Genomic DNA, 26,738 nt, shown 5'->3' on the forward strand with positions numbered 1-26,738 from the left:
TGAAAAAAAGTTGTTCACTTTGTCTTGAAGCATGAAATATAAAATAAGGAAATAATTTTTCTATGTTTTATTTAACTGAATTTCGATTTTAATTATAGCTCTGCACTAAACTTAGGATGCACAAAGAATAAATTGTGCTTAGTTTTTTGGTGCAATTTTTTTGGGGGGCGGGTCATAGTTACATAATAGTATAAGATGTGTGACGTTCTCAGGAGAACCCATAAAGACCATTTTGGAAAACATTTGAGGGGTTCATGAAAAGGATTTTTAAAATCTTTGATATTTAAGTCATTCTTTTTACAACACATGTTTCACCTTTAATGCTTTTAGAACAATTTTTATTCTTTGATTAATATCATTACCATATTCCCCCTTCTCTCCCCCAGGTTCTTTTTTTTGGGGGTGGGAGGGGGGACAGAGTTTCACTCTGTTGCCCAGGCTGGAGTGCAGTGGCACGATCTCGGCTCACTGCAACCTCTGCCTCCCAGGTTCAAGCGATTCTCCTGCCTCAGCCTCCTGAGTAGCTGGGATTACAGGCACGCTCCACCACACCTGGCTAATTTTTGTATTTTTAGTACAGATGGGGTTTCAGCATGTTGGCCAGACTGGTCTGGAACTCCTGACCTCAAGTGATCCACCTGCCTTGGCCTCCCAAAGTGCTGGGATTACAGTCGTGAGCCACCGTGCCTGGCCTCGTTCTGCTAGATTCTAATTTGACAGATGCTCTCGGTGTGAAATTGCATTCACCCCACTGCCCTTGGCTAATTTTGCCAAAGGTTAGTCTGTATTATTATTTTTCCCAAAGAGCAGCTTTGGAGATGTTAATCTTGTCTCTTACTTCTTTGTTTTTAATTTTATTGCATTTTGTTTTAAAACATTTTTTTCTTCTTTCTTTGGATTTATTCTGTTATTTTTACCTTTCTTCAACTGACAGCTTAGCTCATTAATTTCCATTTCTTTTCTTTTTCTCTTTAAAATAGGTGCATGAAAGTCTGTATCTTTTCCACGAAGGGTCACTATTGCTGTTTCTTACAAATTTTAATATGTAGTACATATGTTGTTGTTGAGTTTAAAGTATCACATAATGTTTGTTATGATTTGTTATTTTACTCATGGGTTATTTAAAAGCATTTTTAGCTTTCTTATTGTACTCTATTGGCTCTCATTTTATTTTGACCTAAATTATTATATTTTGATGTGAGAACATGGAATACTTTATGTCAGTATTTTGGTATTTACTGAGATGTCCTCCGTGGCCTAGTTTGTAGTTAAGATTTGCAGATGTTCCATGTGTACTTGAAAAGAGTAATGTTTTCTCTCTGGATTTGGGGTCTTTGGATGTCACTATATCACACTTTTAATTGGGTTATTCAAATATTTTACGCCTCATTAAATATTTTTTAAAAATGACTTTTTAAAGAGAAGTTTTAGATTCACAGCAGAATTGAGAGGAAGCACAGAGATTTACTATATTCCCCCTACTGTACCCCAGAATGCATAGCCTCCCCCATTATGAACATCCCCTGATAGGGTGGTACATTTGTTACAACTGATGAACCTAAATTGACACATCATTATCATCTAAAGTCCACAGTTTACATTAGGGCTCACTCTTGGTGTTATACATTCTATGGGTTTGGACAAAGATACAAGGGTATGCATCGACCGTGATAATATCAGGCAAAGTGTTTTCCTACTGAAAAGTCCCCTGTGCTCCACCTATTCATTCTTCCCTCTCCCGGTAACTACTATCTTTTTACTGTCTATGTAGTTTTGCCTTTTCCATCTAGTTGGAAGCATACAGAATATGCCCTTTTAGACTGGCTTCTTTTAGTTAGTGATATGCGTTTATATTTTCTTCATGCCTTTTCATGGCTTGATAGCTCATTTCCTTTTAGCACTGAATAACATTCCATTATTCAGTTGTGATGTACCACAATTTATCCAGTCACACATTGAAAGACATCTTGGTTACTTCCAAGTTTTGACAACTATGAATAAAGCTGCTATAAACATCGGTGTGTAGATTTTTCTGTGGATATAAGTTTTTAACTTCTTTGAGTGACTACCAAGAAGTATGATTGCTGGATCATATAGTATGAGTGTTTTTAGTTTTATAAGAATCCATCAAACTGTCTTCCAACATAGCCATACCATTTTGCATTCCCACTGGCAATGAATTAGAGTTCTTGTTGCTCCACATCCTCACCAGCATTTGGTGTTTCCAGTGTTCTAGAGTTTGACCATTCTAATATTTGTAGTGGTATACTGAATGTTTTTTGATCTTCTTTGTCTGAGTTCTTTTTGTGTTCCTATAACATAACTGCAGACTGGCTGATTTATAAAAAAAAGAAATTTATTTCTTACAGTTCTGGAGACTGAGAAGTCCAAGGTTGAGGAGCCCGTATCTGATGAGGGCCTTCTTGCTGCATGGCAGAAGGCTGAAGAGCAAGAGAGCTTGAGAAAGCAAGAGAGGGCTGAGCTCGTTTTTTATAACAACCCACTCCTGCGATAACATTAATCCACCGATGGGAGCAGAGCCCTCAGGGCCTAATAACCTCTTAGTGGTGCCACCTCTTCATATCATCACAATGGCAATTAAATTTCAGCAGGAGTTTTGGAGAGGACATTTAAACCATAGCATGCTTGATCCGTGGGTTTCTAAAAATCTGTGTATATATTTTGATTCAATTGGTTAAACACAGACTCAAAATTGGCATATCTGCCAAAGAAATTGTTCCCTTTAACGCTAAATTATGACCATATTTATCTTCAGTGAGGATCTTTGCCTTACAATCAATTTTGTGAATTATTTATATTGCTACTTCAACTTTCTTTTGGTTATTATTTACCTGAAATAAACATTTTTTTTCTGTTCTTTTACTTCCTACTATTTCTTTCTTTCTTTCATTTTCTTTTTTTTTTTGAAACAGGGTCTTGCTCTGTCACCCAGGGTGGAGTGCAGTGGCGCGATCTTGGCTCACAGCAGCCTCGATCTGCTGGGCTCAAATGATCATCCCACCTCAGCCTCCCGAGTAGTTGAGACTACAGGTGCATGCCACCATGCCCAGCTAGTTTTTGTAGTTTTTGAAGAGTCAGGGTTTTGCCATGTTGCCCAGGCTGGTTTCAAACTTTTGGGGTCAAGGGATCTGCCAACCTTGGCATCCCAATGTTCTGGGATTAAAGGTGTGAGCCACTGTACCTGGCCTACTATTTCTTAATTATTATATTTTAAACATATCTCTTTAAAAGAGCAATGGTTGGATTATATACGTATAATACAAACACACACACACACACACACACACATAATCCACATACATAGAATCCATATATATAAAATCTATATCTATAATTTATATATAATATCCTTATATATAATTCAACACAAGCACATATATAATCCACATATATATAAAATTCATATAGCTATAATACATATATCTATAATTTATATATAATATCCATGTACAATCTACATAAAAATATAATCCATATCTCTCTATATAATTTATATATGTATATATGAAAAACAGCTGAGACTCTCTTTCCTTTAATTGCAAGTTTAAGCCATTTACATTGATTGTTGTTTCTAGTGTAGAGTTACTTCTACAATCTATTTTGAATTTTCAATGAGGTGAACTTTTTTCTTTGACTTTTTCCTTTTTATATTTTGTTGATTAAATTTTGTTATTCTCTTTATTCCTCTTCTATTTATATTTTTAATGTTGTATTTATATTTTTAGTGGTTTTAGCATATATACCTGACTTTGAAGAGTTTAATTGTTTTATCAGCCTACCTCTCATTCATGCTATGGTTGTCTTGAGTTTTAGTTTTACCTTTGCTGCTAAACTTTTCAAACTTGTTATTACTAATAGTTATTTAAATTTAGCGACATGTTTACAGTTTGCTTATTCTTTCTTGCATCTTGTTAGTAATCTAATTGTATCTCTCCCTCTTTTTGGGTTCATTATCATTCTTAAAGAAGTATATCCTTTAGTTTTATTTTAACAAGAGTCTGTTAATGGTAAACTCTTCCAGTCTTTACACCCAAATGCCTATAAAGTTGCCCTCAATCTTGAATATTATTCTCGTTTTATACGTGATTTTAGTTTGGGTGTTATTTTCCGTCAGCCCTTAGAAGATCTTTATTCATTGATTTTTGTTGGCTATTGTTCTCCACGAGGTATTTGCTATCAAATAGTTATTTCTTTATAGATAAATTTGATTTCTCCTTTTTGTGATTTAATATTTCTATCTTTTAATATTAATATTAATATTATTTTTCTTTTAATATTGTTTTTCTCTTTACCTTTGGCATCTTTATACGAGTTTTAGGTGTGATTAAAACATATTTCTCTTGTTCAGAATTCGATGTGCTTCTTCCATTTGAGGACTAAGTCTTTTTTTAATTGTGGAAAATTCTCAGCCTTTCTCATTTTAAATATCTTAGGTTCTTCTTCCAAGATTTCCAATAGACATATGTTACACCTTATTTTTCTATCTTCCATGTTTGTTAACATCTTTTTTTGTATTTTTCCATTTCTTTATTTCTCTGCTATACTTTGGGTGATTTTATTTGAAAACGGTCTTGTAGTTCATCAGTTTTCTTTCCAGGTGTTTATAATTTGCATCTATTGTATGTTGAATTGTAATTATGTTCCCCTTTATACGTCTAAATTTTATTTTTAAAAATCTGAGTGCTCTTATTTTATTCTGTTCTGTTCTTTTTATGATTTTTGTTTCTTCTTTACTCTTTAATCACTTTAAATATACTTATTTCATAGTCTCCTTTAGACTGCTCTATCATTTTTAGTACTTGGTTACTAATTCTGTTTGTGCATTCTGCTCCTTCTCTCTCAAAGATGATTTTCTCATGGGGTTTTCAAAAACTTTTTGAGCTTCTTTAGAAGTTATGTATTTATTTTTTTTTCCTATAGGAATCTTTTGGCCCTGGGCTTTGAAAGTGTTTCTGTAGAGTGGCTTTTCTTGAATTCTGCTGTGGTCCTAGTGGTTTTACCTTCCCAGACTAGCTTTTATGTTAATGTCTTGGGTTATATCCCTTTCATTTCATGTGTAGTTTAAACCTGGACCCCTTATCTAGGTGTGGCACTGATGTGGGATTTCAGTTCCTCTAGGGCAGGGGTCAGCAAACTATGTCCAAGAGCCAAACAGTGCCCTGTGCATTTGTTTGTGTACTGTCTATGGGTGCTTTGGCATTGCAGTGGTAGAAGTGAGTAGTTGTGATGAGAAAGTATGGGAACCCTATTGTAGGGTGACTTTTTTTCCTATTCAAGGGTTTGGGCAGATGTCAAGCCTCTTTGCAGCTTTCCCAACTTGTGAATCAATTCCCTTTGCATGTACTGGGCAGCACTTCAAGGATCCCTGCTTTCCACAGGCTCTGTTGAGAATGTTAGGACCCCATAGCCCTTCTCCCCATATTGTGATAAGGCCCCAATGCCACCCCCGAGGCTCTGTGTCTGGCCCAGTACCCGTGGAACCTGACGTGGCGCCAACTCCCATGGCTGATCTGGCTTTCAAGTCTCTCTTTGTTTCTGGCTTCTGGGCATTTATTTTTCTTTTAAGCTCATTCAATTTTCGGTTACATTTTGTTCCATGTTATATGTGTTTGCACAGAATGGAAAGCTCTTTTATCTTGTTGCTAAACAGTAAATTCCCAATTCTATTGTTCATCATCAGATTTTATTCTGTTTTAGAACGAGTTGCAGAAGTTCATGGATGTTACATTTGAAAAGATTCAAAACACAAATCAAGCTCTAAGAATGTTGAAGAAATTTGAAAGGTAAAATTTTCAAGAAATTGTCTATTTTCTAAAATTGGGATAGTTTAGCTTTTACTGTTGTTATTCCTATTATTATTATTTCATATTCTGATGGAAAGGAAAACCTCTCTTGGCAATTTGGGTCACAAGGTCATAGTTTTTAAGTTTTTCAGAGGATTAATCCTTTTAAGGATTCAGGATTTATTTTATTTCTACAAATAGAGAATACTCTTAGCTTTGAAGTACCTTGTGACTGCCTATAATAATATTTCCTAATGTATAGATAATTTGAAAAATGTCTTCCCAAGTTAATAGTTTTGACTACATTTTATGAATGAGTTTTATTTTTATTCTTTTAATATTCCACGTAAATATCTCATTCTTTTCCATTAGCATTTTTAAAAATAAATATTAATAAATGAGATTACTAGATATTTTTATTGTGTATTTTATTTATTTTATTCCATTAATTCAAGCTTTTAACTTTTAAAAAAAATCAGATTGAATATACCTAATCTTGGTATTGATGACAAATATCAACTTATCCTTGAGAACTATGGGGCTGACATTGATATGATTTCAAAGCTGTATACAAAGCAGAAATACGATCCTCCTCTGGCTCGAAACCAGCCTCCCATCGCTGGAAAGATTTTGTGGGCCCGCCAGCTCTTCCATAGGATTCAGCAGCCCATGCAGCTTTTCCAGCAGCACCCAGCTGTGCTAAGCACGGCAGAAGCCAAACCTATAATTCGCAGTTACAACAGGATGGCCAAGGTCCTCCTGGAGTTTGAGGTCCTCTTCCACAGGGCGTGGCTTCGGCAAGTGAGTCCCTAAATTTATACTCTTCCCATTGTTGGAATCATGGGAACCCCTCTTCTAGCATTTGACAGTGTTATTTCTGTAGAAAGCTGGATTTGTAGGTATTTTGTAAGGCAGATGGGTTGAATCTAAGAATTCAGAGTGTAATATGTCCACAAAGAAAAATAATTATTAGATTTGAAAAGAAACCACAAGCCAGGTAACAGAACCCCATTTTTATTTAATTTACGAACTCCAAAGTGAGAAGATCTTGTTTATTGGTTCCTATGCCCAATCTATTAGGATATCTTCCTTTTTAAAATTCAGTCAGATCCTAAATGTGTCAGTAAACACTAGTACATCTGTTAAACAAAGTTTCAAATTTTCTTTTGTTGTACAACTGGTTAATCATAGCATATCCTACCAATACATGTATTTCTTTGTAGGCTGTCAGGATGCGATGTCTCCATAGCTGTGTTCATGTTTTTCTAGATAAGTAAAAACTGAGTTTAGGAGGTCTTACGAAACTTGTATTAGGAAGAATAATAGAGTAGGCATGAAGGTATCAGGTAGCTAAATGGCTTTTGAGACGCCACCACTGTTGCAGTGTCCACTTATTTATCAGTGTCAGAGTCATTGAAAGGTTTTATTGAATTGACTGCCCAGCATCAACACCAAGAACTTGAAGGCTATTGTATGAGACTGGATTTAGGAGAAGAGTGAGTGATCTTATTGCCCTTAATTTAGGAAGCTCAAATCCATGGAAGAACATTTAATGATCCTTATTCCTAGAGATAGCTGAGCTAGATACTCTGCATGAATTGAACTTTCTAATAGTAGTGATGTTGGTTTCTTCCCACAGATTGAAGAAATTCACGTAGGTCTTGAGGCTTCATTATTGGTGAAGGCTCCAGGCACAGGGGAATTGTTTGTAAACTTTGACCCTCAGATATTAATCTTATTTAGAGAAACAGAGTGCATGGCCCAGATGGGTCTGGAAGTCTCTCCATTGGCAACTTCCCTCTTCCAGAAACGAGATAGATACAAAAGGAACTTCAGTAACATGAAGGTATACTACTTTTATTTTTTCCCCCCATTCTTGGCTAGCTCTGGAATGTATTATAAAAAAATATGGTGATGTGTCATATTCAAGGAGCAGAAAGTGGCCAGGATGAATGGAGTGACTGAGGGGACAGTGCCATGGGGTGCAGCTGCAGAGTTGGCTGGGGCCAGGCCATTACAGGTCTTGCAGGCCAAGATGAGAAGCTTGGGTTTTATTTTGAGTGTACCAGGAAACCATTGGAGGATTTCGAGCCACTGAAAAAGGCACAATCTCTTTTTATAATAAAAGTTATTCTTACTGCTGGGTGGAAAATGGATGTTAAGGGGGACAAGGGGTATCAGCGGGAAGCCCGTTTGTGAAGTGTTGCACTGGCCCAGGATGAAGATGAGAGCTTGAACTAGGATGGCAGCAGAGTTGTTTGGAGAACTTAGAGTTATGACAACAATCAGGTTATGAGAGAACTCGAGAATAATACCTGTGCTTTTGGTGTGAGCGATTCCATGAATTAAAGCAGGGGTGCCGTAGAGTGCTGTGTAGGTTGCATTCTTCATAACTTGCACAATACTATGCAGGGGCCCTGACTGTAAGTTCAAGTTATGGAGATGGTGAAAACTGAAACTAGTGTATTTGGAGCAGCAGGAGGGAATCAGTAGTTCCCATTTAAGTACAAGATAGTTTTTAGACAGCCAAGTGTCAATGTTGTCCATGCAGTTGGATACGTAAGTCTGGAGTTCAGTGGAGAAGCCAAAGTGGGAGGCATACTTCTGAGAGTTATCAGAATATCATTGTTATTTAATGTCATTGTCCTGGATGAGATCTCTTAGGGGAGAGAATACAGACAGAGAAGAATGGAGGGCCACTGGGCCAAGAATTGGGTTGTTCCAGTATTAACAGATCTGAAAGAAGAAGACAGATGTGCAAATAAAACAGAGGATTGACCTTTGAGCTGGGCAGAAACCAAGTGTTAAGGAAACCAAGGATGGCTGGGCGCAGTGGCTCATGCCTGTAATCCCAGCACTTTGGGAGGCTGAGACTGGCAGATCACCTGAGGTCAGGAGTTCGAGACCAGCCTGGCCAACGTGGTGAAACCCCATCTCTATTAAAAATACAAAAATTAGCTGAACATGTTGGCATGTGCCTGTAATCTCAGCTACTTGGGAGGCCGAGGCAGGAGAATCTCTTGAACCTAGAGGTGGAGGTTGCAGTGAGCTGAGATTGCACCACTGCACTCCAGCCTGGGTGACAGAGCGAGATCCGTCTCAAAAAACAAACAAACAAAAAACAACAAAAAAAGGAAGCCAAGGGTGTGAAAAGGCTACTGAGAGAGGGACTGGTCACCAGTGACAAATGCTGCTACCCAGGGGATGAAAAAGGTGAGATCAGAGATGCAGCCACGGAATCTGACAACATGGAAACCATTGTTAAAATTTCATAGTGGTTAACATCACGTGACAATACTAAGTCCATGCACTTGCACTGTACTTTACATTTAAAGCCATTTTCATGCTCATTATTTCATTTGATCTTTTCTACCACCACGTTAGGTAAGTAGGACAGAATACTATTATTTTATTTCATAGATGACAGAACTGTGGCTTAGAGAAGTTAAAAGATTTAGCAAAGGTCTCATAGCTACAAAGTGGCAGAAGTAAGACCGGAACCCAGACTTGTAGTCCATCGTCTTCCCACCACTTCCTGTCATATTAAAAAGTTGTATTGGCAATGGACAGACATTCCTCAAATGTAGACTCATAAAATACCAGTCAGCATGTTGAGATTCCCTTTTAGACTCTTTCACATTAGGAATCTCACTTAGTCAATTTACATATTCATAAAGAAAATCATATTTTTACTAAGAAACTATAATTGTAAGATTATGGAATTACTGATAATTTAATTGTATTTGCAGAGTTGTTGTTTCAGTTGTCTGTTTCAGGCAACAAACACTTGTAAGCACGTTGTAGGGTTTACAATAACCGTATCATTATATCATGACTTTATGGGTAAAGAACTTGAGTGGGGCTTGCATAGGTGATTCTTCTGTTCCATGTATTGTTGACAAAGGTTGTTTATTGGTATTCAGCTGGCAGATGTTCAATCTGTAAGGTCCAAGAAGGGTTCTTCTAGTTTCTGTTTCTTTCCTGAGGAAAGCTGGAAGGTACACTCCAGTGGGACTGTGAGCAGGCACATCTATACATGGCCTTCCAGTATGGAGGCCTCTGGCTAGCAGAATTTCTTATATGGCAGCTCAGGGTTTCAAGAACAAGCGCTACAGTGAACAGTAAAGAAGCCACATGGTCTTTATAATAGCCTCAGGTGTCTCATAGCATCATCTCTGTTGTACTCTGTTGGACTGTAAACCTACCCAGATTCAAAAAAAGGGGATGTGGTCCCCCCACCTCCCATGAAGGGAAGAGGATCAAAGAATGTTTTAAATGACAATTCAAGGGAGTAAATTATCATCTCGTTAACATTTATTATCTTGGAGGTTGAGAGTTAAAAGTTCCTGCTCAACCTGAGTAGCTGGTCAAAGCAGATCTATTGGCAGGTTTAGGTGACCATCTGAAGTGTTGCAGAATTATTGTGTTGAATATTTGACAGAGCTTTCAGGCTTTTGCAGATATGCCAAAGTAGCTGAGAATTTGTTTCTTCATCTGTTCATTGGAAGACAGTTTAACTAGAAAGAAAAGACCGAGTACAGGCTAATAGTTACAAATATAGGTTCTGAAGCCAATTTAATCTGGCTTCAAATCGTTATCTTTGGGTAAATGACTTCACCTTCTAAGCCTGGGTTTCTCTTTTGTCAAAGCAGTTGAGTAATCCCTTCTGGGATTAAAGGTGGGAAGTAGAACACCTGCTAGAAGCAGATTCTAAGAACTGCTTCCAGATAGAATAACTGGTGGACATTGAAAAAAAAAACAAGCAGTGGGTACAAGTTTCAGGAAATATGTAAGTAGCTGCTAATAGAACCAGAAAATTTAGACTTTTCTAAAGTGGCTTTTATGGACATTGAAAGAATCTTATAGAAATTGTGGAAAAACATTAATGAGGAAAGGATTATGAGGTCCATTTGGGAAATACAGTTTAACAAAATTTTCAAAGCCTTGCAAGGCTTCTTACTTCCTTAAGCAGGTTTCTAAGAATCATTAATATTAGCTGTGACCACCCAAGAGGGGAGATATTGTATGCAGCATTTTCAAAATTTATCTATCAAAGGGCCATTTTTTCTTATAGAATCTCTTTGACCTAGTACTCTAGGCAAAACAGTTTGGAAAACATTCATCTATTATCAAGGTAAAACCAACATGCACATATATGATCTTAATACCAACTGTATTTATGGGGCACATTAAAGTTAGTTTCTTATAATTAATGATTATTAATATTGACATGGTTACATATGAACAAAATATTGACAGTTTGACATTATGTAAATAATACTGACACAGTTTGACATTATGTACCTTTCAATGAAAGATGAGAATCCCCATTTCAGATGAAAAATCCTTCTGATAACAACTAATTAGATAGATATTGATTTATTATCTCCTATGTGCCAGGCACTGGTTCAGGCTCACTGGACAAAGCAGACAAAATTCTTGTCCTTGTAGAACTTACAGTCTAATTGGGTAAAACAGAAAATGAACACTGTAAGTAGGCAAATTAATATAGTCTATTGTAATAATGTGATAGTTATGGACAAAAAAGGGGGATAAAATGTGTGAGTGGTTTTGGTGGTGGTTTATAATCTTAAACAGGTAGTCAGGACAGGTATAATTGAGAAAGTATCATTTGAGTACTTATTTGAAGGAGGTGCAAAGGCCCTGAGGCTCAGGACCAGAAAGGAAGACAGTCAGACAAGTGCAGGTAAGAGAGGGAAAGAGTGGTTGGAGATGAGATCAGAGAAGTAATGGGACAAAATCGGGTAGATCTTTCTAGAACAAGCATCTATCCAAGTCCTTTGTATAAAGGTTTGTAGCCCTGAATTAAATGGGAGGCTATGTAACCATGTGAGCAGAGGAGTAACATGATCTGAATTCTCATTTTGAAAGGATCATTTTTGCTGCTAAACTGTACCTAGACTTATTGGGAGGGTGAGTGGAAGCAGGATCTGACTTGCTTTCCACATTTACAGTTACTGCCATCATTGGCTCCTACCTAAATTATTGGGATGATCTACTGTTGTCTCCCTGCTTCCACTCACCCTCCCAATAAGTCTAGGTACAGTTTAGACAGCAAACAAGATAACCTAATGAATTACCTGTGTGTGTGTGAGTGAAAGAGGAATCAAGGATGACTCTGGGTTTTGACCCGTGGACTGGAAGGTTAAAGTCACTATCAGCTGAGTTGGAGGATGCACTGGGAAGAAGTTTTGGGAAAAGAACAAACTTTCAGTTTGGGACTTATTAAGTTTTAAATGTCTGCTGTATATTGATGTGGAAACTTTGGGAGGCTGCTGCCATTTGTGAATCTAGACTTTCAGGAGTGAGATCTGGGCTGGAGATGTAAATGTGTTTGTTTCTGGCATCTGGATGAAATTCAAAGCCGTGACACTAGTTGAGATCAGTACTGGTTCCCGGTGTGCTTTGGGTCTTGGCAACAAGATTTGGCCTATAATCCTAGCAAAGGGCTGAGGTAGACCTCTGGCGACCCAGATGTTTTGGGTGATGGGTGTAGTCTGCAAGAGGTCCCCAGAGGAGCAGCACGCATGTCGTATCAGTGTACAAAGAGGAACAAATAAGCCTGGTGATGAGCAGGTGAAAGTGCCATTCCCGTGTTTCTGCATGGTTTAGAAAAATTACTTGGCCTTAGATTTTCTCCCTTTTTAGGCTGTGTAGGAGGTGAGACACTGTTAGTCTTACATTCTTGTTCATCTTCAGTTGTATTTTTTTGGATTAGGAATTTGTAATTATGGAGAGAGTCCTTGTCTTCTTTTCTTTTTATTGTTTTGGCTACTTTACCTGCCAGGCTATTAGAGCCCTACAGTTTGACCCTAAATAAAAGTAGTCATTTTGTATAAAACATGAGATATTAACGGACATTAGAAGTGAGATATTAATTGATTACTTAACCCCAATTTCATTGCAGATGATGCTAGCCGAATATCAGAGAGTGAAGTCAAAAATACCTGCTGCCGTTGAGCAATTGATTGTCCCTCACTTGGCCAAGGTGGATGAAGCTCTCCAACCTGGCTTGGCTGCACTGACCTGGACATCACTGAATATTGAAGCTTATTTAGAAAACACTTTTGCAAAGATCAGTAAGTCTGCCTGAATAATTAGTATTTCTGAATTCTAAAGGCTGAGTTCCTAACATCTGTTGTATAATTTCTTATCAATATGGAGATATAAATAATGAAATGGGGAGTGTTATTCTTAAGCTGTTTCATAAGGAATTGTTCCAAAGCATGTGAATTCAGTAATTTCCTGGAAACTATAAATATTCACTATTTAATTTTATCCCCAGATTAACCACATATTTTCATTTATTTGTATTTTTGGACATTAGGATTTAAAGTATCTTTAGAGTTACTCAGCTTTTTATATAAATAGGCTAGTGTATTTTGAGAGCTTGATTTGAAAGATGTGGAGATTTGGATAGAGTAGAGTGCTGAACAACAGGATAAATGGGAAAAATTTAAACAAACACAATTTTCCTTAAAAAGAGATATAATAGTCTAAAATATATGTAAGGTAGTATATTCCATAAAATGCGCTTTTCTGGAATGTGTACGGGTATGTTGCAAAGAAGGGCTCAAATATGTCTGGGAAATCCAAGAGGAGCAGTTGGGCAGGTTTCTTTGCTGGACAACTTTTCAGAGCCTGTAACATGCCAGCGTCCAGTAGGTCTCCAAAAGTGGCCTTTTGCTTGTGGCATTTCCCAGAATTCCTTGGCTGCCTTCCAGGAGGACACATTAACACCTTACAGATCCTCTGTGGCAGACAGTGTAGCACAGTTTGGAACATGGTAATGGTTTTTTTTTTTTTTTTCTCAGAAAGACTTAGACATTGCTATTGTCCTCTCCTAGCCAGTGTCTTACACCCTCTCCTCTGCATGGCCCAATCCTCCCCACTCTCATAGCCCAGAGTGAGTCTTGCCCCTAGAAGGCTACTCTGATTACTCTACCTCCTGTGACCGCTTCCTCCTGTGACCTCCTGTTGGATTTATATTTGGGACTAGAGACTTGATATTTTGGTTGTCTTCTAATGGTTTAGTACAGTTTCATCTTTCTCCTCAAACAGACTACAAAGGACCTGAATATCAGGCTGTTTATTTATTTTTCTTTTTTTATTGTAAATTGATAATTTATAATTGTATAGATTTATGGATTCTGTGAAGAAGGAGTTGCGTGGGGAAAAATCGATGGGATACAAAATGGTGTTACGATTTATGAATGCAGTGTGAAATAATTAAATCCAGGCTGTTTACATTTATACTTCTTTTGTGTTATTCTCAGTTGGGTGTGTAGGAGACATCCATATACTTGCAGATTCATAACAGCAATAATTTTATATACTTAGTCTCTCTTCACTTCTTTATCACTGTAACCCTGTTCCTACCCCTCAAGCCCATTACCTTATTTCTGGATACCTCTTCCTAGGCTTCCCTTTTAGATAGCTCTCGTGATGCCTCCTTTTATTCTCTCTCTCTCTCTCCCCCAACTCCGCCCCTCAGGTGTCTCTCTTGTTCTGGAATTTATGGCTGTTAACATAGTACCTAGTCCATTTATAATGTAAATTGTCAAGAGCTTGTCTTATCAGTAGATTTTCACTGTACTTTCCAAAAAACTTAAGGTTCAGAAGGTCCAGCTATTTAAATAGCCAGGTACTTTATATTTAAGAATACTTGAGAAGTACTGGGTTGGAGGGGAGTAGAGTGAGAAATTATGGTTCAGCCCATACCTCACCTTTGTTATGCGTTATGGATTGGGAGCTGGACTCAAAGACAAATGATAATGGAGTTTTTGAATATGAATGAATATCAAGCCAGAGATGCTAAATGGCTTTTAATGTTACATAGATGTAAGAAATAATAATGAGTTTAGAACCCGATTTCCTTGCTCTAAATTAATATTTCTTCCAAAATACGCCTCCCCAGGAAATAAAACAAGAGGAAATTGGCTAAAATTTCCTAAGGAGGCACTTATGAAATGTATAAAAACATCATAATGAGTTATCATAATCAAATTAGAACAGGCAACCAAAATAGACTTTAGTAATATCCTTCCGTTCGAACGTTAGTATTAGAGTATTAACAATTTGGATGTTTTATCAGAATGTTAGCTGGAGACAAGGAACTAGTTTCTAGAGAAACTTCTTGTTGTGTTCTAATATGTTTTTCTTTTTGTAATTTAAGGAACTAAAATAGAACAAAGATGAAGTTTCTTTGAGAGAAAACTATGTAAAATCTCAAGTGCAGTTGGATTTTAATTGGATTAGTAAGCCAGTCCAACTTACAGGTGGTCATTTGCATCATGCATTTAGGAGAGTATAGATAATCTGGGACACTCTCCACATTACATAATCCCTAACTTGATCACATCTGCAAAATCCCTTTTGCCATATAAGGTAACATTCACAGGAGATTAGGATGTGGACATCCTTGGGGACTGTTTTTTTCAGCTTAACACAGATGTCCTTAAAGATGAAGAAGCAGTCTGTTAGAAAGAGTAGAGAATTTTATTGCTCACACATACTTAAATGAAAGTGTTGGCTCTCTTTTAGTATTGAATCAATTTACCAGGCAGAACTATTTGGTATCTTGAGTAGCCTCTTTAATAATTAGCTTAGAAAAAATAGAAAACTTTTAGGCTTTTATTCTTTAGGAAATAAAGGTATTTATTTAAGGAAGTGTTTACATCTCCGATACAGCGTTGGTATGTAACGTTGACTTTCCTGTATTCAATTTCAGCTTTATTTCCCAGGAGAAAGGAGTATTAGAAAAAGAGAAATTTTACTGTATGGTATCTGTTGAAAAATGTATTGCCCTTAGATGGATATCCATTAGTAATCATTCCTACTTTTGATGTGCAGTTGTTGTTAGTTTGCTTCAGAGTTGGCCTTTGCATCCATTGAACTTAGCATTCAATATTACTTCAGCACAACTAAAAAAATGTACCCTATGATATTTACAGTGAAAGAAAAAATAGGGAACTTTCACTTTAGTAAAATTTGTTGAATACTTCTTGTGGAATAGGCACCGGGTTAAATATTGAAGATGTAAGGATAAAAAATATGAATTCTAAAGAAGATAAGACACATGGGTAGACAATCCGCAGAGGCGGAAGGATGCTCCATCTGTGGTTTTACAGGAGGAGGGACCACTCCAATGCACATGGATTCACCCAGGGCCTCTGTGGGGAAATGCACTTGAGCCGGATCTTTAAGTATGAATGAGAGTTAGGCAGGCAGGAACTCAGAAACTGGTTACAGAGAAGGAACGATGGCCCCAGGAAATAAAACAAAAGGAAATTGGCTAAAATTCCCTAAGGAGGCATTTATAAAATGTATAAAAACTTTATAATAAGAATTATCATAATCAAATTAGAAGGGGCTACCAAGATAGACTTTCCATTCTCCCTACAGAGTATTAGGATTAGAAAGTTAACAACTTGGATATTTTATTAGCGACAACCAAGTGTGAATCAGTGGGGATCTGGGGAACATACGTAACTGAGAATCTTTAAAGCTGATTTTACTACTGTCATTTAATCAAGTGTTGATTTTTTAAAAAAACAAAATGCTTTACTTAATCTCTTTTATTTACTTTTATTTTTTCCCCAAGAGGACCTGGAGTTGCTGCTTGACAGGGTCAATGATTTGATTGAGTTCCGCATTGATGCCATTCTAGAAGAAATGAGCAGCACGCCTCTTTGTCAGCTTCCCCAGGAGGAGCCACTAACCTGTGAAGAGTTTCTCCAAATGACAAAGGTCATTAAAACCTTGATTTTTTTTGTTTAAAGTTTTTGGTTATTCATTTTCCTATAAAGGTCACTTTTTTGAAGTTGTAAGTTAGATTTTTTTCTCTACTTGCAGTGCTCTGTGATAGAAGTGATTCAAACATGGAATCTTCTGACAATAATTTGCCAGTGAGGAGAAATGTATCTAAGTAAGCAGTCACTTAGCTATGGGGAACACATCATTTCAGATCAGTAGGAGAGAAATTGCCATAGAACACACTTGGAATTTTTCCATTTTTTAATGAAGGATAGAGCTATCTTGCAGAAGTGCTTCTCATAAGCTAGGGTTAATTAATGAAACAATTGTTTTGAACAGCTTCTAGACAAAATTTCTTCTTTAAACATTTTTGTTGAGGGGGGTTTCCCAAACTCGTGTTCTATAGCACACAATTCTGGAGCCATTGCTGGGAATCCTGAGAGAGGCAGGGAGTGAGTGCAAACTGCTTAGGGTAAAGACTGTGCTTACAGATCCACTACACTCTAACATGTTAAGATAAAGGCCCTCAGAAGATCTCCATTTAACATTTTTTTTTTTTTTTGAGATGGAGTCTTGCTCTGTTGCCCAGGCTGGAGTGCAGTGACGTGATCTCAGCTCACTGCAACCTCTGACTCCCGGGTTGAAGCAATTCTCCTGCCTCAGCTTCCCGAGTAGCTGGGACTACAGGCACATGCTGCCACGCCTGCCTAATTTTTTGTATTTTAGTAGAGATGGGGTTTCATCGTGTTGCCCAGGCTGGTCTCTAACTCCTGAGCTCAGGCAACCTGCCCGCCTCGGCCTCCCAAAGTACTGGGATTACAGGCGTGAGCCACTGCGCCCGGCCCTTCATTTAACTTTTCATAGCTCATTATTTCTCCAACACATTTGCAAGTGGGATACTTTCTTCCCTGTGCCAGGAGTAAGCTCCTGGGAGCAGTGCTCCATGAAGTGCCCCTTCAGGCATGTCACGTTAGCGTCATTTACAATATTCCCAGTGGGCATCTTGAGGATAAGGACTCCTTGATCATGATTTTAATATGATGTGCCGGGGTCTCCAAGACCACCCCCACTAGGAGGACTCACGGAACTCAGTACGTAGTTGCACTGCCCTGACATAGTTAAGAGATGCAGCCGGATCATAAGGAACAAAGACAGATGGTGTCTGGGGAGTCCCTGTCCAGGCTTTTTCATGCTGTCTCCCTCCTGTGAGGCTCGCCCGGAACTCACTGTCCCCTCTGTGCAATGTTTTTGCCCAGGGAAACCTATTAGAGACTCAGGGCCCAAGGTTCTTACTGGGTCTGGTCACACATTCTGCTTAGCATGGACAAGAATTCCAGACTCCCAGAAGGAATCAGGTGTTCAGCATAAACTACATTGTTTGCACAAGCAGTTTAGGCACAGCCAACTATCTTTATCAGAAGGGCAACAGGGGGAACCCTCCCAAAATCCAAGCTTCCAGACGCCGGCCAAGGGACCACCTCCCAAGCAGGACTTTCTAAGGAGAGCAGTTTCAGGCCTGCTGTGTTCACCCCTTTCTGCATATATGGCAGGTTATATTAAGTCATTTTATACTCAAAACTTACTGTCTACATGTTAGAAATTTCTAGTCCCTCCTCCTCACATTCACTAACTGTGGGTACACTTAACCATCCCCTTGTTCTTCCTCATCATTTAAAAAACTATCTCTTCCTCTGAAAAATCACTTGCCTCCATGGTTTTAGTCTTACCCCTTTTCTGGTGATTGTTTTATAAAAATACACTTGTTTTAAATTTAAATTTAAAAGAAAGTTTTAGAATATTTTGAAAATGGAAAGAAACTAGCCTTTTAATCAATTATACCATCATTATTATAATATTAATGCATTTTAAGCTTTTTAATAAATTTGTGATCGCTACTCCATATATATCAGGTTTTGAATAGTACTTTTTTCTCCCAGTTAACATTTCCTCACAAAATATTCTTCATGTTGCTACATGGCTTTCATAGGCAGCCTTTTAATGGTGCCTTCAGAATATTCTGTTGAATTGATATACTGTAATTTACTTACCAGTTTCTTATTGCTGAACCTTTAGATGGCTTCCAAAGTTTTGCTAATTTGTCAAGAGCTGCAGTGAATATATGCATGTATCATGTATTTTCTCCTTTAATGTTATTCCCTCCCCAAAATAAAATTATTGTGTCAGAGAGTATGGCCTTATTGGATGGCTGTTGATATTGGTAGCCAAATTGCTTTTCAAAAGGATGTTATCAGCTTACATCCTTTGTACTGCATTGCAGTACTACCAATTTCACTTCCAACAAACACTGTTTTATTATAGTTTACTACTTTTACTTTAAGTAGCAAAATCGTGGAACCCAATTTGAGTTTGCATTTTTGATTACCAATATAGGTATTAGTAAATCATTTCTCTTGAGTTTGTTTATTTGAATTCATAATTCAATTATGGAGAAAAATGATGATGGAGAAAAGGAGTACCTGACAAAGTTGTGATTTTATGTTCATGGTCAGTGATGACTTCTACGGTTAGATTTGAAGGGAGGGAGTGAGAGTGCAAGCCATGTGAACATTTTAGTGGAAGAACATGCCAGGCAGAGAGAATAGCATGTGCAAAGGCCCTGAGGTGGAAGCATGTTGTAGCTGGAGAAAGGTGTTGAGTTGAAGTACATTGGGTGTTCATATGCTCAGGTGGAAAATTAGTAGAGAGGAAGAAAGGGATAGGCTTGGTTTCTGAGGAAGCCAGAGAAGCTGTCATTCAGAACTCAGGTTGTGGAGTTAACCTCGAATAAAAGGAGAATGATTGCATTCACCAAAACAAGAGGAAAAGGGGCTCATGATGGAGGCCGATTTGTCTTCTGCATGAGGGCAGTGGGAGTTGTTTGAGTCCCCGTGTCATGACCTCCATTTGCTTTGTGCTGTAGAAATCAAGGTCATTCTTTGAGTATGATGAGGAAGGATGGTGTAACGATTTGAGGACACGGGGATTTGAAGACACAGCTATTATGGAGCTTGGTAGAGGGAGGTGGCTATAGTCATGTAGAATGATTCCCGAGTAGCATTAGGGGCCAGTCTGAGTTTGGGGACCATGAATTCCCAGTGCCAAGCATCTGCCTCACCATGACCTATGTGTGCCGGTGGAGAGGGTAGGTCACCTGGTTCATTTGGGTTGGGCGTCTCCTGGGTGGGGCAGTGGAAGGTTGAGAGAGTGATGGAGCAAAGGATATTAGCAAAACAATGGTTGAAGTGTGAAATCATGTTAGGAGAGGGCATGAACCAGGGAGTAAGGGTGAAGAGACCTTGAGAAGACATGGCATCTAGTAGGTTCCTGGTTTGCCAAAGCTAAAGCATCATGGGAATGAGGAAATGGTGGAGCCCCATGCTGATTATTCAAGGAGGACACCACTCAGGATTGAAAGAAAGGCCCTTTTGGTGGGTTTCAGCTTTTGGGTGTCATCGTGGAGGTTAGTTGTTGAAATGAAGCAGGATAAGTGGAGGCAGCATCTTTCATTTATTTTATTTGTCCTGGGGGATATTTTAATGAGTCTATTTATTACTTCTTTTTCCTCATTGCGTTTATATTTTGCTTTGTTAATTTCTATGCTATTTACATTTTTATGGTTATGCCTTCTCACAGAGAAAGAGTTAAGAGATGTAAACAACGTTGTTGGAACTGTATTAGTCTTTGAGAGGTTATCAATCTCATCTTCTAGAACCCTCAATACAAAGGAATTTTATGATCTCAAACACGTGCTTGTGTTACTGAGAGGACTGAAAGAGCTGCAAGTTAATTGAGGATTCCCTGTGAGAGCTGGCCCTGAAAATGGAGACCACATGTGTGTTTCTCTCCAAGGTAGAGTCAGAGGACTTAAGATTCAGACTTTAAAAAATATTAGTGTTCTCTCAGAGAATTGAGGAGTTAGTTTACATGGAATGAGTTGACTAACCTTTGCAAATATTTAGGTACTGTGGATGTTTGTGATTTTCCAACCAATAATAATAACAAGCAATTCTTGTGTGCTTACTTTATGCCAGGCACTGCTCTTAGTATTTTATTTGCATTTATTTTATGGAATACTTGCAAAAACTACAGTGAGTTCTACTATATCACCATTATACATATGAGGGAATTGAGACTGAGAAGAATTTTCAGGATCACGCAGAGCAAGGATTTGAATCCTAGTTTTCAAGCCGTATAAGTTTAAAGGTGGATAATGCTGGAACTTGGAATGGAGCTGGACACTGTGCCTAACTGACAGTCTGTTGTTTCATGGGCTTACTTTCCAACCAGGTGGTAAATCACTGATTCTGTCTATATCATCCATCTATAACTATCTGTCTACCTAATCTCCTCCAGAATTGATCACCGTGCCTCAAATCATGTTAGTTTATATTTATTAAATCCATTCTTGAGAAATGTACAATATAGTTAGAAGGGTGGGTAGTGTCTTTGAAATTAATGAGGGGATGACTATGGTTTGTTGGCAAAGACAAGGAGAGAAAGAAGGGTGGCTGGATCCGATTTATGTGATATGAAGGAAATGTGACGAGTAGAGAGGCTGCTGATGGCTTTTGAAGATATTTTCTCTACTGGTGAAGAAGTGCCTGTAATTTTGGTCCATCTACACTGATCCAGTGGGTTCTCTTGTCCTAAACACATTCCTTTAGAGGACACCTGGCCTGTGCTATTGTGAAGGATGTGGCCAAGCATCACTGGGGCTGAAATCTCACCTGGAGGCTGAGCCACAGCATTGCTACCACTGTTTCTGTGCTCTCAAAAGCTAGATAAACCATATACCACTGTGCTATCTTTTTTTTTTTTTTTTTTTTGGTTAGGATCTTTGTGTAAATGGTGCACAAATACTACATTTTAAAAGCTCATTAGTGGAGGAGGCAGTCAATGAGCTTGTAAATATGTTGCTGGATGTGGAAGTTTTATCTAAAGAAGAAAGTGAAAAAATATCCAATGAGAATAGTGTTAATTACAAAAATGAAAGTTCAGGTAAGAGATGGGGTAATGAAAGGGTCTTGTTTTTCTATGACATTTACTAAAAACTAAAACTGCATTTTCTACATAGCAATTAATTCCATACTTCTATAAACATCCTCTCGATTTTCTAATGATATGTATAAATCTGAAATTATGGCCCTGAGCATATTTCAGTGACTCTGTGTTGTTAATTCCTACTACTTTTGGTTAAACTTTGCAAACATGCACTTTGCATTGGCCCTTGTTAGCTTTCTTTGCATTTATGTGTGGGTGGGTGTTTTATTTTACCTTATCAATAGAGTTGGACGGATTATTGACTGGAATTCCCTTTGGAGAGCCTCTAGACTGAGCGCAGCTTTTGCAGGACAGAGGAGAACACAGAGATGTGGATGTGAAGAAGGGAAATTATCCCCCCAAAGTTTTAGGGTTATTGGTGGGAGGTAGCACCAGAACCCAGGTCCTTGGGGGCCCGTGTAGCTTTTCCAGCCATAGCTCCTGCCTCTCTTGTTGGCTGTTTTCTTGTATTGAGAAGGAGATGCTTCCATCAATCCCTCTGGTTCCTGATTTCCTCCTGCTTTTTGATGTCCTCACTTCCTAAGAAGTGTGATGTTTAAGTGATACTAAACTTGCATGTAACTTATCCTTAATTGCAACAGATGATTCTATCTATCTATCTATCTATCTATCTATCTATCTATCTATCTATCCATCCATCTAACTTATCTCTATCTTTATCTCTTTCATCTTGTAACAGCAAAAAGAGAAGAAGGAAATTTTGACACCTTGACATCATCTATTAATGCCAGGGCCAATGCCCTGCTTTTGACGACAGTCACGAGGAAAAAGAAAGAAACTGAGATGTTAGGGGAAGAAGCCCGCGAGTTGCTCTCTCATTTCAACCATCAGAACATGGATGCTCTTCTGAAAGTTACAAGGAATACACTAGAGGCCATTCGCAAACGTATTCATTCCTCTCACACAATTAACTTCCGGGGTAATAATCTTGTATGGTTTGCTTAGTGGATGATCAGGCATAGTTGCTGGGGTATGTGTGTGTGTGTGTGTGTGCACGTGTGCACGTGCATGTACATTGCTGTTAAATTTAAATAATTAAAAATATTCATCTTTTTTTAATTTTTATTTTTTGAGATGGAGTCTCGCCCTGTCGACCAGGTTGGAGGGTAGTGGCACGATCTCAGCTCACTGCAACCTTCGTCTCCTGGGTTCAAGTGATTCTCCAGCTTAGCCTCCCAAGTAGCTGGGACTACAGGCGCACGCCGCCACACCTGGCTAATTTTTTGTGTTTTAGTAGAGACAGGGTTTCACTATGTTGGGCAGGCTGGTGGCGAACTCCTGAGCTCAGGTGATCCGCTCCCCCCGCCCTCCCAAAGTGTTGGGATTACAAGCGTGAGCCACCACACTTGGCCATATCCACCGTTTATTTAGTGCCTTCTTGTAATTTTAAACATTATGAACTTTGATCATCCCAACAATTCTATTAAGTAGATACTATTATTACTCTCATGTTAAATCAGAGAACTAGAGCACAGCACAGGGAGGTTAAATAGTTTGCATAAGCTTTTGTTAATAACATGAAAATTGGTAGTACATTTAATCTTTTTGTAATAAGATGAAAATATATAAAATTACTTTAATTGGTGAAAGAAAAAAATACATACTTTAAAGGAAGTTATATGGAAACGATTCTTTCATTGTTAAATCATTAGGTTTGTTAGCCAGTCTTACAAAGTGGAAACATCTTACTAGTGTCACACTCTTCAAAGGATATATATGTATTTTACTATTTTTATGCTAATTTAGTACTTTCCAGTTGGTTTCCTCATTTTCAATAGCATCATCTTTTCCTCAGCACAGTTCAGAAATAGGTGTTGTATTTCTCAGGTGGGCCACAAAAATCTATCAAATCTAGAGGCATCCTGAAATTAAATTTTAAGTTAAAAATGGTAAAAAGAAAACAAATAATAGTAATTAATGAAAACTGAAATAATAGGATAATAAAATTTTTAAATATATTTTGAATATTGACATTTAAAGGAAAGCATCTTCAATATTTAATTAAAAGTGGGTAAATAAAAGTGGAAACTCTGAAAGATTTTTTTTTTTGTTTGGTGCCATGGCTTATTATGTTTTACTTCATTCAGGATGGAGGATAGTTCTTTTCTTTGACACAGCGTTATTATTAGAACTTAATAAATGTTGGCTGATAGGCTAAATATTCAATCACAATTATTTCCCAGCTTTTCTATTACAGATATTTGCAACTACGTAAAGTTATGCATGATACACAGACACATATACATACATGTCTGTATCTACATACCTATACCTATGTTCAACCTTAAAATCTCCTTCAGTATGAATGGCGAATTACACTTTATTTCTTTTCCATTTTTTTAACTGCTCCACATTTGGATTTTACACACCATGGTAGGAAAGGCCTATGATTTATCTGAAATTCCAAAGTGGTTATTTGTTCTAACTTTGGCTTATGCTGATAGTCTTGTTCTTCATTCCTGGCTTACTTAGCTACATTTAGCTAATTTGTTGGCATCCTGTTATTTGGAAGAATCATCTTTAATATTTTAGAGAAGTGTTTATAATTTAGCCTGATCCCACACAGTGGGTTTCACTGTGGAGAGTATTCCAAGAAGCTGTAAACAGCAAAAAATGCCTTGGGTTCCCCTGAACTGCTTTGTTATATTGAGCAATACTAGATCCTCCATTAGTTTTAACTGACTCATTCATTCAACAAATATTTATTAGATTTTATACCTATTATGTATTGTTTTAATTTTTATGGTTACAAAGGAAGCAAATCTTATTTTGTATTAAAAATGTGAATTCTTCCTTGTTTTGGGTTAACTCAGACAGTAACAGTGCCTCTAACATGAAGCAGAACAGTCTGCCCATTTTCCGGGCAAGCGTCACTCTGGCCATTCCCAACATCGTCATGGCCCCTGCCCTGGAAGATGTACAGCAGACCCTGAACAAAGCCGTGGAGTGCATCATCAGTGTCCCTAAGGGGGTCAGACAGTGGAGCAGTGAACTGCTGTCCAAGGTGGGTATGGGGTGCAGAAATGGTTTCATATGGAAACCACTTCTTTTACAGATAGGACAGAGCTGAAAAATATCCTTTTACATTGTAGAAAAAGATGCAAGAAAGAAAAATGGCTGCTTTGCAGAGTAATGAAGACAGTGATTCTGATGTTGAAATGGGAGAAAATGAACTTCAAGGTAAATGTTCTTTTAGTCTTTTAAAAGAGGCATTGTAAATCAACATTCATTGAGCTCAAATGTTTTTTAACCCCTCCGTGTAATTCTCAATTTATTTTACATCAGAATATTAATCTATGAGCCAATTTGAAGTTGACAAAATATCAAGGTCCACGTATTTTAATATCATCATTTTAGTTGACTTCTGTTAATATGGTGGATCACATTTATTGATTTGCATATATTGAACCAATCTTGCATCCAGGGGATAAATTTCACTTAATCGTGATGAATGATCTTTTAATGCACTGTTGAATATAATTTGCTAGGATTTTGTTGAGAATTTTTGCATTTATGTCCACCAGTGATATTGGCCTATAGTTTTTTTTTTTTTAAATTGTAGTGTATGTGTCTAGCTTTGGTATCAGGGTAATGCTGGCCTTGTAAAATGAGTTTGGAAGTAGTCCCTTCTCTTTAATTTTTTGAAGTGCTAGAGAAATATTGGTATTAGTTCTTTAAATGTTTGGTAGAATTTAGCTGTGCAGCCATCTGGTGGTAGGCTTTTTTTGATTGTAGACTTTAAATTACTGATTTGATCTTCTTTTCTTACTATTGGTCTGTTCAGATTTTCAATTTCTTCTTGATTCCATCTTGGTAGGTTAATCATATGTTTCTAGGAATTTATTCATTTCTTCTAGGTTGGCACAAAATTGTTCTTAGCATTCTCATGATAATTTGTATTTTTGGGTTATCAGTAGTAATATCTCCTTTCATTTGTGATTTTATTTACTTGAGTCCTCTTTTTTACTTAGTCTAGCTAAGGATTTGTCAATTTTGTGTAGCTTTTCAGAAAACCAACATTTTGTTTTATTGATCTTATCTATTGTGTTTCTAGTTTCTATTTCATTTGTTTATGCTCTGATCTTTATTTCCTCCCTTCTGCTAACTTTGGGCTTGTCTGTTCTCCTTTTTCTAGTTCTTTGAGTTGTAATTTTAGGTTATGTATTTGAGATCTCTCTCCTTTTTTGACTAAGCTGTTTATTTTGCTATACTGTTTCCTCTTAGAACTGCTTTTGCTGCATCCAATAAATTTTGATATGTCATGTTTCCATTCTCATTTGTCTCAGGATATTTTAAAATTTCTCATCTAATTACTTCTTTGATCTGATGTGAGAAGTTTTTTTTCAGAAACATATTGTTTTATTTTCACATATTTAAAACATTTGCATGATTTTTCCTGTTTGATTTTTTTCCTGATTGATTTCTAGTTTCATACGATTGGTTTGGAAAATTTGTTATAATTTGTTATAAGATCAAATTTGTTGTAATTTGATCTTAAGTTTGTTAAGACTCGTTTTGTGTCTAACATATGATCTACCATAGAGAGAATGTTCTGTGTGCACTCGAGAAGAATGTATATGCTGTTCTGTTAGATGGAATATTCTGTCTGTTAGGTATATTTGGTCTAAAGTGTAGTTCAAGTCTAATATTTCTTTATTGATTTTCTGTTTAGATGATCTGTTCAGTGATGAAAGTAGGGTACTAAAATCCCCTACTATTATTGTGTTCTAGTCTGTGTCTCTCTTCAGATCTCTTAATATTTACTTTATATAGTTATATGCTCCAATGTTGGGTGTATATGTATTTACGATTATAATATAATTTTGAAGAATTTATTCCCTTTTTATTATATGATGATCTTCATCTCTTTTTACACTTTTTGATGTGAAGTCTATTTTGTTTTTTCATTTATATGAACTTTATTTTTTCATCCCTTCACTTTCAATCTGTGAGTGAACTTTAAGGTGGAATGAGTCTCCTGTAAGCAGCATGCAGTTGGGTCTTTTTGTGGTCTTTTAGTTCATTTGGCCACTCTATGCCTTTTGATTGGAGTATTTAATACACTTACATTCAAAGTAATTGTTGATAGGTACAGAC

General features: G+C 37.3%; 1 protein-coding gene across 1 annotated transcript in view; it reads left to right on the forward strand.

Annotated features, from left to right (window-relative positions):
* Positions 1-26,738, forward strand: part of DNAH5 (dynein axonemal heavy chain 5) — a 321,482-nt gene that overhangs the window by 103,464 nt on the left and 191,280 nt on the right. Inside the window, exons 13-21 of the mRNA XM_055366994.2 lie at positions 5,719-5,804; positions 6,284-6,605; positions 7,444-7,650; positions 12,733-12,904; positions 16,429-16,574; positions 21,413-21,578; positions 22,321-22,560; positions 24,455-24,645; positions 24,734-24,821. Of these exons, the coding sequence (XP_055222969.2) occupies positions 5,719-5,804; positions 6,284-6,605; positions 7,444-7,650; positions 12,733-12,904; positions 16,429-16,574; positions 21,413-21,578; positions 22,321-22,560; positions 24,455-24,645; positions 24,734-24,821 (1,618 nt within the window). The remainder of the gene's footprint in view (positions 1-5,718; positions 5,805-6,283; positions 6,606-7,443; positions 7,651-12,732; positions 12,905-16,428; positions 16,575-21,412; positions 21,579-22,320; positions 22,561-24,454; positions 24,646-24,733; positions 24,822-26,738) is intronic.

The sequence above is a fragment of the Gorilla gorilla genome, chromosome 19, assembly GCF_029281585.2.
Source record: "Gorilla gorilla gorilla isolate KB3781 chromosome 19, NHGRI_mGorGor1-v2.1_pri, whole genome shotgun sequence".
In the NCBI taxonomy this organism is placed as follows: Eukaryota; Metazoa; Chordata; class Mammalia; order Primates; family Hominidae; genus Gorilla; species Gorilla gorilla.